This window comes from Leucoraja erinacea, chromosome 5 (assembly GCF_028641065.1).
Source record: "Leucoraja erinacea ecotype New England chromosome 5, Leri_hhj_1, whole genome shotgun sequence".
NCBI lineage: Eukaryota > Metazoa > Chordata > Chondrichthyes > Rajiformes > Rajidae > Leucoraja > Leucoraja erinaceus.
The window spans coordinates 77,634,377-77,646,699 of record NC_073381.1 but is presented as its reverse complement, the minus strand read 5'-3'; the positions used below and the strand labels follow the sequence as shown (position 1 = coordinate 77,646,699).

At 43.2% G+C, this 12,323-nt stretch overlaps 1 protein-coding gene and 1 non-coding gene across 2 annotated transcripts; both read left to right on the top strand.

Moving 5' to 3' along the window:
• Positions 1 to 54: 54 nt before the first annotated feature.
• On the top strand, positions 55 to 11,669 carry rps12 (ribosomal protein S12). Its single transcript, XM_055636021.1, has 5 exons — positions 55 to 292; positions 3,203 to 3,319; positions 4,275 to 4,377; positions 5,403 to 5,504; positions 11,577 to 11,669. The coding sequence occupies exons 1-5, from the start codon at positions 279 to 281 to the stop codon at positions 11,634 to 11,636; spliced, it is 396 nt and encodes a 131-aa protein (XP_055491996.1). The 5' UTR covers positions 55 to 278; the 3' UTR covers positions 11,637 to 11,669.
• Positions 3,040 to 3,113, top strand: LOC129697765 (small nucleolar RNA SNORD101). Its single transcript, XR_008723573.1, has one exon. It is a non-coding gene; the product is annotated as a small nucleolar RNA SNORD101 (small nucleolar RNA).
• Positions 11,670 to 12,323: the final 654 nt, after the last annotated feature.

Sequence of the window (12,323 nt, the reverse complement as noted above, 5' to 3'; positions counted from 1 at the left end):
AGCGTCGTTGCGTCATGCGTGCGTCTAGCGGCGCCGCGTCTATATAAGGACCAATGCCGGCGCGGCGCGGCCTTTTTCCGCCATCTTGCCGCCTCTGTCGCCGCGGGTGAGTGAGGGAGTGAGTGAGGCAAGGCGGAGAATCGCAGCGCCATCGCCGCCATCCCGCGTCCCGAAGCCGCGCCGACTCCGCCAACCGACCGCCCGCACCCGGCGCACTCCGCCGACGCCCGCATTGCGGCGAAACAACCGCAACTTTCTGGGAAAATAAACGCCGAAAGATGGCCGAGGAATGGTGGGTGAACCGAGTGAGAGGCGGGGGTTGCTCGGCCGGCGGGCGGGGGGGAGAGGAGGAGGGAGGGACCGACCGACCGGGGAGTCCCGGGGTCCGCTCTCGGAAGACAGGCCGGGGGGAAGACTAGGTCCAGGTGCTCCATTCCCCGGCCTGACCCACGTCAAGCGGCGAGTAAGGAGGCCCGCAATGGGAGCAGAGGGGCCGGCGCCGAGACCGTCCTGTTGCTCTTCATCCCCTCTACTCCCTGCCCGGGCCGGCCTGGGGGGGCGGGGAGAGACAGGTGACACCATGGGGGAGCGGTGGTGTCGGGGGGTGTTGAGTACCGGTGGAGAGGGTGTCAAGAGAGTACTTGCTACAGGTGGAGCCGAGCACAGTCGGTCAGTGAAGCATGCATGGGGGAGAGGTGTTGCGGGCGGGTTTGGGGTCAAGTGGGCACAGGGGGTGGGATCCCGAGGTCGGGGAGTATTGTCAAAACAGTAGGTTTATTTACGGAGAGAAGGCAGGTACGAGATACTGAGTTGGATGATCAGCCATGATCATATTGAATGGCGGTGCAGGCTTGAAGGGCCGATTGGCCTACTCCTGCACCTATTTTCTATGTTTCTATATCTATCTATTTAGTTCCAGTTGAGCCATGCGACTGAAAAAGGTAACAGATGGAAGGTTGGTTGGGATGTTCTTTCAAACTGATGGTTAACAGTTTTACATTTATTTTGCTCAACCTTTCTGAACGTATGTGAGATGAGTCCGGAGTGCAAAGTTGGTAGATGGATCAGGCCCAGGACACTTAGCAAATTGGTGAGAATTACCACAGATCCGATAGTTCGGTGGGATGGGGATTTTTTTTGGTGATGGAAAAAGAAGTGGACGAATGTTGGGGTGACAAGGGGTCATGATAAGGATGAGAACGCTACGTGATTGGGGTGATGATGGTTTGAGCAGGGATCAGACAACCAGGTAATGTCCTTCCACCGACTTGCATTTTTGGGAAATTCTCAACATCAGGCAGCAACTTTAGAAAGATCCTTTGATTTTGACCTCAAAGGTGATCATTTTTTCTGACATTTTCAAATGTACTTTTTCCTAATGTGTCATTTCAGATTTCTAGCAGTTTTACAAAAGATCTCACACTAGATTTGTTTTAGTTTAGAGATACAGCGTGGAAACAGGCCCTTTGGCCCACTATTAACACTATCCTACACACACACACACACACACACACTAGAGGTCAAATCGGGGGGGGGGGGGAGTTCCTCCCCCTGCCACTGGTACCATGTAATCCTGTGCTACCTGCTCCATGGTAGGATAGTTGGCGACTAAACCGTCTCCCCACCTGGTTTGCCAGGTGAGGAGAGGGCTATGGACCCCCAGCTGGACCAAAAACAAGACCCGTCAAAGGGCGGACGACTCCTAGCGAGCCAACGGCCATCCACACTTGCGATCACTTTCGTGCGCGTTAATGTTTTCAACGATGATGATGATACACACACTACGGACAAATTTTACATTTACCAAGGCAATTAACCTAGAAACCTGTACGTCTTTGGAGTGTGGGAGGAAACCGAAGATCTCGGAGAAAACCCACACAGGTCACGGGGCGAACGTTCAAACTCCGAACAGACAGGCACCCGTAGTCATGATTGATAGATAGATATGCCATTTATTGTCACTATACATGTACAGTGAAACTGAAAGCTGCTCGTACTCAGTGCATACATACAATTTTACACAAAAAACAAGAAACAGAAAAACAAAACAGAAGGGAGATGGGGGGGGGGAATAGGTGCACAAATTCTACGGCGCTACATACATATATACATATATACAGATGGAAGTCCGTGTTGGGCGGTGTAGTCAGTGCATGTGTGTGATTTGAATTTATGGTAGATATAATTCTCGGGAAGCAGCTATTCCTGAGTCTGTTTGTCCTGGATTTGATGCACCTATAGCGCCTTCCAGAGGGCAGCAGGTCGAACAGTCCAAACGCAGGATGGGAGCTGTCTTTGGTGATCTTCTTTGCCCTGCTAAGGCAGCGGGAGGTGTAGATGTCCATCAGGGAGGGGAGAGGGCAACCAATGATCCTCTGCGCTGTCCTGGTTACCCTCTGAAGCCTCTCCCTGTCTGCCATGGTGCAGCTGCCATACCATGCTGTAATGCAGTATGTCAGCAGGCTCTCGATGGACGAGCGGTAGAAGGTCAGCAGCAGGTTAGAGTCCAGGTTGTGCTTCCTGAGGACCCTCAGGAAGTGCAGCCGCTGCTGAGCCTTCTTGATGAACCTGGTTCTTCGGCGCTACAAGCGCTGTAAGGCAGCGCTCTACCGCTGTGCCACCGTGGCCGCATTGATGCCAGTGTTGGGATGTTTTGGGGTTGGTAGAGCGTTCAAGTGGGGGCTGGTTCTTTAGGTTTAATTCCTGCAGCTGGATATGTTTTGTAGAGGTATTCATGTGGTTGTGGAAAGAAGGATGCCCCATCCCATGGCATGCAGTTTTTTTGTACTTAATGCTTGGTATCCCAATTACTAACAAGTTATTTTGACTGGTTGCATTTTGAATATAGTTACAATACAATATATAATTCTGGTATAATACAAGAATTGATAACATGGTAATTTTTTATTGCATAATCTGTATTGTGGTAGTGCTGTCTTACTTGAACAAACTGAGACCCTCAGTTTCCAAAATATTTGCTTACTAAAAGTTTATCTTCCAGAACCTACAGTCATTTTGCAATGATATATAAGCTGCATTGTTGAAGTGATGAATTTTCTAATGTCGGATACCCCTTCACTCTTGACAATGAGTGAAAGAAATTTGCTGACAACTTTGTGGCTCTGCTGTTGCGTTCTTAAATGATAATAGCTTTGCTATGGTAAATAACCAAATTTCATTATTATTTCCTCCAACTTCGTAGCATAGCCGCAGGAGGGGTCATGGATGTCAACACTGCACTTCAGGAGGTGCTGAAAACAGCATACATCCACGATGGCCTGTGTTGTGGTCTCCGGGAAGCTGCCAAAGTGCTGGATAAGTGAGTTATTGTCAATTTCATGAGTTACCATAATTGATCAACTGCAATAAATATAGCATGTAATTAAATGAACTATGAGGAGAATGTGATGTAGTGCAACTTTAAAATTGTCTAGGGTTTACAAAAATCTAGTAAAAAGCAAAATAAGCCTTGTTCTTACTTAATTGTTGAAATTCACACCTGGTGTAATTGTTAAATTATCTGGCCTTAAATAGGGTATGAACTTAAAATACAAGTTTGCCGATTGTTATTTGAACAATAGTGCCATCTAATGAAGATAATATGTAGCATACGATATGATAGAACTTTATTCATCCCAGGAGGAAAATTGATCTGCCAACAGTCACAGATGTTGAAGGATCAGAGCCTTCTCAAAAAGTATCGCCGGCTCTGTTCCTTCTTGTACAGGGCCTCAGCGTTCCTGGACCAGTCCAGTTTACTGTCCAGGTACACTCCAAGGTATTTAGAACTCCCTGGTAAACTGCACATCCACACCATTGTTAGGGACAGGGGTGTTCCTCTCCTCCGAAAGTCCACCACCAACGCAGCACTGGATTCCACTGCGGAGTTGTTCCACTGTTGGAGCTCCGGAGTGCTGAGACTGCTGACTTTGACACCGTGGAGCTGTGGTCAGCGGAGCCTCCAGCCGCTGGCGGCTCTTGATTTTCCAGCCGCCGGGCAGCGCTGACTTTAACAACGCGGAGCCCTGTGGGGGGGTGTTTTTTGTGTTTTATGTTAAATTCTAAAGTGTTATGTTTATGTTATTTGGTTGCTGCATGGTAACTCAAATTTCACTGCACCAATTGGTGGATATCACAATAAATGTTCTTTGTCCTTTGATTTGTCTTTGATTCTTCAATTGATCCACATAAGTATAAAGGGTAGAGCTGAGGTGTGTCCTGGATGATGTTGGTGTAAAAGTTTTACGATTTGTTTCTCCCTTCTCAACCCTTAGACGGCAAGCCCACTTGTGTGTTCTGGCAAGCAACTGTGATGAGGCCCAATATGTTAAGTTGGTGGAGGCACTCTGTGCTGAACATCAAATCAACCTGATTAAGGTGAGCACAAATAATGGATTGAATAAAGATCCATGCCAATGTTGTCATTGGCTATTTTATCTTGGATTCAACTTGTGCACCATTGCTTTCTTTTTATTATTTAAAAGATGAGGCATGTGAATGATTATAATTACTAGACTACTAAACTAGTCTTAACTATCTTAAACAAACATTTGAGTTTGCATTTTCTTTTTCCATAACTACGTTGTAATGAGATCGGTCTTGCACTTCTAAGGCTGAATTCTATAATATTTTGTCATAATCCAAACCTAAACCAAAATGGTGAGTGTATTTTTCTATCCCTGCCATATTTATTCCTCTTACTGCACAGAAATGTAGACCAGGCCACCCAGCTTCCTTTATACACTGGTTAAAGGTTATGCCAATACACTAAACTTACACCCATCTTGGCCATTTGCATTTAGCTGCAGGTTAGCATTCTGAGTATAGGAATAGCAATTGGAGACTTAAACGCTTCTTGTGATTGAGCCAGTTGTGCCATCCAGTGGCTGATCCCCTCATTTGAATAATCTTGTGTTTAACTTCAGATCTGTTCAATTTATCAGACATATGGAGGCTAGGGACATTGTGACCACAGTGTCCCTGGATTGGGGAAAGTTAAGTAGATGATGACACCACATATTTGTTAGTCAATTAAGGACCTTGGAGATGGGACATATGCAAATCCTATAACTGAGACTATTCCACTGTCATTTCCTAGAGAATAAAAATTGAGATGCACAGATATTTGACGATTTCTGAGTGAACTATATATCCTGAATGTTGTACTTTATCAATGATGATCAATTGGCTCCCTCTACTGAATCGAATGAAGAAAATTGCCTGAATTATTGCCTAAACGTCGGAGATACAGTATTAGATTTGGCGTATAATACTGAATATTATTGGCACGGTTAAGATTCTCGCTCGCCTTAATGCTTAAGGTAAGCTAGAAGGCAAGTTCACCTTAATCATTAAGATCAATAGTAAGATTCAGACTGTATAACTGTCATTTTCTAAACAAGGTTGATGACAACAAGAAACTCGGTGAGTGGGTAGGCCTTTGCAAAATCGACCGCGAAGGAAAACCTCGCAAGGTTGTGGGTTGCAGCTGTGTCGTTGTCAAGGTGAGTTTATTTTATGTGATGCCTTAATAAGTTACTAAAAACTGTTGGTATCATTATTTGGCTCATATTTTATGCGCTGATCTGTGAAAAATGGCATTTGACCAATTGGAGACCGACTTAAAAGGCTGGAGTAACTCAGCGGGTCAGGCATCATCTGTGGAGAAAAGGAATATGTGACGGTTCGGGGCGAGACCCTTCTTCATACGTGCCTTGACTCGAAACGCTGGGTTACTCCAGCCTTTTGTATCTGTCTTCAGCTTAAACCCGCATCTGCAGTTTCTCCCTACACATTTCACCAATTGGTCTGGGTATAAGGAAAGGAAGGTCCTCCGTTCCTGAATACTGCTGACGGGATTAGTGTATCAGGTTATTGTGAGGTCCTCTGATTGAATAGCCAGAGACCATATTTTTGGGATATGGCTAGAATTGCATTTGATGTCAGTGAATTCAGTAATTTGCTAGGTCAAATCTGATATTGTCAAGATGCGACATTGCCTCGTTGAAATCTTGGCCAAATTAACAGGATTTAAGATTGTGAATGTTAAGGTAATTTAATTCTAAACACATCTGCTACGTTGTGGCTTTTGCACAAAACAATAAAGTCTAGAATTAAGTTCTGGTTGTGTAACAGAAGCAAGTCCCTCAGCCTGCCGTTTCCTTGACGGTTAATGTCCTTATAATAGTCCCAGTTACTTACATTTGGTCTGCAGCTTTGTATGCTCTGCCACTTGAAGTGCTCGTCTAGATACTGTCAGTGCCCTCCATAATGTTTGGGACAACGACCCATTATTTATTAATTTGCCTCTGTACTCCACAATTTGAGATTTGTAATAGAAAAAAAATCACATGCGGTTAAAGTGCATATTGTCAGATTTTATTAAAGGCCATTTTTATACATTTTGGTTTCACCATGTAGAAATTACAGCTGTGTTTATACATAGCGTCGTCGCCCCCCCCCCCATATTTCAGGGCACCATATTGTTTGGGACACATGGCTTCACAAGTCTTTGTAATTGCTCAGGTGTATTTAATTGCCTCCTTAATGCAGATAAAAGAGAGCTCTCAGCACCTTTGGAAACTTTTATTGCTGTTTATCAACATGAGGACTGAAGTTGTGCCAATGAAAGTCAAAGAAGCCATTATGAGACTGAGAAACAAAAATAAAACTGTTAGAGAGACATCAGCCAAACCTTAGGCCTACCAAAATTAACTGTTTGGAAAATCATTAAGAAGAAAGAGAGCACTGGTGAGCTTACTAATCGCAAAGGGACTGGCAGGCCAAGGAAGACCTATACAGCTGATGACAGAAGAATTCTCACTTTAATAAAGAAAAATCCCCAAACACCTGTCCGACAGATCACAAACAAGTTACAGCTTGCCAAGAAGTACTTAAAAGAGCAACCACAGTTCTGGAAAAGGGTCTTGTGGACAGATGAGACGAAGATTGACATATCAGAGTGATGGCAAGAGCAAAGTATGGAGGAGAGAAGGAACTGCCCAAGATCCAAAGCATACCACCTCATCTGTGAAACACGGTGGTGGGGGTGTTATGGCCGGGGCATGTATGGCTGCTGAAGGTACTGGCTCACTTATCTTCATTGATGATACAACTGTTGATGGTAGTAGCATAATGAATTCTGAAGTGTATAGACACATCCTATCTGCTCAAGTTCAAACAAATGCCTCATAACTCGCCAGGATTTTGCCATAAATGCCATGTGCCTTTTCATGCCCTTTTTTGATGATTTCACCAGGATAATGCCTTTTTCACAATTGAGTGCATAAATCAGCTTTTTTTTGCCGTTTTGCTAAAAGGTCGTGCTATTTTCTCTAGTTGTATTGTGAAAGTGACGTTTTCTATGTTAACGTTAATATTAATAAATTATTATTATTATGTGTTAACATGGTATAAGTTACAAGACAATTTCCACCACAGGGGCAAAATCCGGGGTGCCACCATCGGTCATTCATTCGTTCATGCCGCTGCCCGCTAGTTCAGTCTTCTCCAAGATCTATTTAAGAAAGAACTGCAGATGCTGGAAAAATCGAAGGTAGACAAAAAATGCTGGAGAAACTCAGCGGGTGAGACAGCATCTATGGAGAGCATAGGCGACATTTCGGGTCGAGACCCTTCTTCAGACTGATGTAAAGGGGGGGGCAGGAAAAAGAAAGGAAGAAGTGAAGACAGTAGTAGGACTAGAAGGAGAGCTGGGAAGGGTGAGGGGGAGGAATGAGAAGACAAGGGATATCTAAAATTAGAAATCAATGTTGATATCGCTGGGGTGTAAACTACCCAAGCCAAATACCAAAGCTTGGGTCCTCACTACATTTATTGTTGGCTCCAGTCAGAAATCTGAGTTTTCGAGTGATCTGTGCAAGGCATTCATTGATGCTGGAATTCCACGGTGGAAATTGGAAAACAAATCTCTCAGAGGTTTTTTAGAGAAATACACAGAGGAACTTATACTAAGCGAGTCAACATTATGGAAAAATTATGCTGACAGCCACTTCAACATTGTCGTGCAGAAAATTAGAGATCAAGTTGCATGCAACAAAATATGGATCTCAATAGACGAGACAACCGATACTGTGGGGAGATATTTAACAAGGAACTGCAGATGCTGGAAAATCGAAGGTAGACTGCATAGATGCTGCTGCACCTGCTGAGTTTCTCCAGCATTTTTGTCTACCTGTGGGGAGATATGTTGCCAATGAGGTCATCGGTACAATGGAGGCAGGTCAACCATCAAAGGTGTGTTTGTTGACATCGGAAGTATTGGAGAAGTCACACAGCTAAACTATTGCTCGGTTGTTTACATCTTCACTTGCTGTACTTTGGCCAGACGGTATAAAACACAAGAGTGTTCTTCTGTTTGTGACTGATGCAGCTCCGTACATGAAAAAAGCCACACGGGCTCTTAAACTTTTATTCCCCAAAATGCCGTATTTGACATGCTTAGCTCAAGGACGTCATAGAATTGCCAAGCACATTATAGCTTGTTTCCCAATGTCGAGCGCCTAGTTTCCAATGTCAAGAAAATCTTCCTCAAAGCACCGTCATGTGTGCAGTTGTTCAAGGAAATGATACCTGAGATTCTGCTACCTCATCAGCCTGTTTTGACTATGTGGGGGACATGGCTCTCTGCTGTACTCTACTATGCTGCAAATTTTGAAAAGATAAAAGAAATCGTCAACTGTTTTGAAGAAGAAGAATCTGCTGCAGTCAGGATCGTCAGTGAAACAATGCAGAAAACGTTCCTCCATCGCGATGTTGTGTTTATTGCTTCTAATTTTGCAAACTTCCCACAAGCTATCATTTGAGAAATGTTGCGAAACATTAGTGAATAACTTTCAGGTTTTCAACAAAATAACTGAAGATATTCATAAAATTCCTGGCGATAGGAAGACATGCAAGGAAAATGTGAGAGAGTGATTTTAGCTAACAAAGATCTTGAAGAAATACAAAACATAGCTAAAGTTCTCAAAGGTAGTTGTAATGCACAAGATATCGACATGAATATAGAGTCTGTAGCTTGTTATGGGTATGCACCAGTGACCTAGACTGAGGTAGAAAAAGGTTTCTCACAACCGAAGCATATTCTGTCTGACAGAAGGCATAGTATAACATCAGGTAATTTGAAAAAAATGCTAGTAATTATGTGATACCAGGCAACTTTGGTCATTTAATGTAGTATACCTTTATATTATCATTTTTAACCATGCTTTGGTGGTGGAAATACATGTCTTTTTTGCCAATAAATGTATTTTTTGTGATATGCTTTTTGCCTGCCTATTTCAAAGATTTTTAGTGCCTAAACAAAACTCTAGTCATAACTCATTGGCCGGCCGTTCCATCTACAGCAAGACAATGATCCCAAACATACTGCTAAAGCAGGGGTCGGCAACCTACGGCCCACGGGTGGCATCTGGCCCGTAACCCGAAATCATCCAGCCCGCAGGCGTATTTTTATTTTCAATTTGTTTTCGCGACCTTGGAACTGCAACGCAGGAGACCTGGGCGCTATAGCCGGTCCCGGGGCAGAAGAGCCAACCTGGGCATTGCAGCCAGTCCCTGGGCAGGTGAGCTGACCGTGGCGCTACAGCCAGACTTGGGGCTTGAAGGCAACATGGGCTCTGCAACCAGTCCCAGGGCAGGCTTGGGAACTGCAGAAAACGAATTGAAAAATATGTGAAAACTAATGCAAAAAACAACATCAAGTGTCACTAAGGCGGTAGATTTGTCCCGCCATCCACTCACAGACATGGGATCCTGGCCCCTATGCCGAACAAGGTTGCCGACCCCTGTGCTAATGCAACAAAAGAGTTTTTCGAAGCTAAAAAATGTCGATTTTGGAGTGGCCTAGTCAACCTGATCTGAACCCAATTGAGCATGCCTTTTAAATGTTGAAGGGAAAACTGAAGGGGACTAGCCCCTAAAACAAGCATACGCTAAAGATGGCTGTAATACAGGTCTGGCAGAGTATCACCAGAAAAGACATCCAGCAACTGGTGATGTCCGAATCACAGACTTCAAGCAAATGCAAAGGATATGCACCAAAATACTAAAAATAACTACTTTCAATTACACGACATTGCTGTGTCCCAAGCATTGTTGTGCCATGAAATAGGGGGACTATGTATAAACACAGCTGTAATTTCTATATGGTGAAACCAAATGTATAAAAATACCCTTTATTGAAATCTGACAATGTGCACTTTAACCACGTGATATTTTGCTATTATAAATCTCAAATTGTGGAGTACAGAGGCAAATAAATAAATGATGGGTCTTTGTCCCAAACATTAAGGAGGGCAGTGTAAATGTGATAGCAAAGATACTAGAGTAAGAGCCTTCTACGATCTTTGTGTGATAGTACCTCCATCCTCAACATCTCGATCTATGCTTTCCATATTTCTGACACCAAAAATTCTCACTCCAATCTCTAAATGTAATTGGGGAATGCAAAGTCCTTTAGCCAAGCAGTTGCCTCTTGATCTGCTGTATGAAGGGTGACAAGTCCTCCTTTGAGTCTTTGTTGAGGGCATGCTTCAATGATGTGTTGCATTGTTTGCTGCTCTCCACAAGCACACCGTGGGGTTGGACTGCTGCCCCATTTGTGAAGGCTGGTCAGGCAGGGGCCATGTCCAGTCCTGAATCTATTCAGCATCGTCCACTGCTTCCTTGGGAGATTGGTGCCAGGAACCGGTAGGGTGGGGTCTGACACCAGATGTTTATTTGGGACGTCCTTGGACTCCCATTCCTTTTTCCAAGCTGATTGGATGGTGAAATCAGCTGGTGGTGGGTTCTTCCAAATTGGTCGTCTAGATGGAAGTCGAGCAGTGGGTGGGTTGAAGATGTCCATGTGAATTGGCAGGTGAGGGGAGTTTTTGGTATTTTGATCTCTAAATACATGCTTCTCATGTTAAACCCATACTCTCTTGTTTTAAACACCTCACCATGGGGAATCTTACTATCCTATACTGGTGCAACTACCACCACCCCAGGCAACTGGTGGTTCCTTTGCATTCTCTCCAACCCATTCGCATCCTTCCTATGGTGTTATGAACATATCTATGTACAAAAGTCCATGCGTGGCTTAACCAATGTTTTATAAAGTTGTAATATAATGTTCCTGCTCTTTATGTTTGATGTCATGGCTGATTAACGCAAGTATCCCAAATGCTGTCTTCATCCTATCTTCCTTTGCTGTCCCTTTCAACAATTCAAGTGTATCCCAAAGCTCCTCTGTTCAATTAATATGTTGTCAGACCTTACCATTTACTCTCTGTCCTACCCTTGCTGGACCCTGTCAAGAATGAATTATATCTGTCATTACTCCAACTATCTTGCTGATTGATATCTGTTTAAGATGTTTCTCTATTTACAAAACAAAATTTGTGTGCAATTTTAACTTAAGAATCCATATAGTAAGCAACCTGGCTTGATGCTTTGAGAGTTGTTGCTCATTGCTTTAGTACATGAAACTTTCATTATCAAATACTTTAATTTTTCTGTTTTGGGGATCATGAGACATATCAATGCACATATTAAATGTTTTTTCTTATTTTCAGGATTATGGCAAGGATTCGCAAGCCAAGGATGTCATTGACAACTATTTCAGGGCGAAGTAATATGTTTTAATAAAAAATAAAAACACTTTAAAACTGACTCCTTTTTGACCAAATGCACAAAATGTATTGCTGTCTCTAGGATGAGCATTATACTTCACTGATTGTATTGAAAATGTACATGCTGACTACATTTTCAATGACAACTAATCTTTCAAAGCAACATACCAGTCTTTTTTAATAGACACTGATTTCGGCCATAATCAAAACAAGTGCCATGCAATGCTCAGGCAAAAATGGCATGTTAACATTAGCGTATTTCTGATCGCTTGTACCAGTTGAATACTGGAAAATATGTTGAAAGTGTCCAGGCTAATTATTATCAATTCATTAAGCTAAAATGTCATATTTTACTTGCTATATATAGAGCCAACAAAGAGTTGAGGTGTGTTAATCACTGCTTGCTTTGTCATTAACACGGAAATACCTTCGGGTTGGGTGCTGCTTTCTGCCAAGGCCCTTTAAGATAGTTTCAGGATTATTGAAATATGCAGCACAGGAAGATGGTATTGTATCTTGCCCATTGGATAGATTCTATGAACTATCTGTCGACTTCAAGTTCACACAGAGCATTTAATCGATTTTAACCAAAAACAAACTTATTTCAAATCCAAGATACTCATTTCAAAAGATTCAACTGGAGAAGTTGAAACTATTCCTGGCTTTTCTGTTTGCTGTCTGCACTGGTTA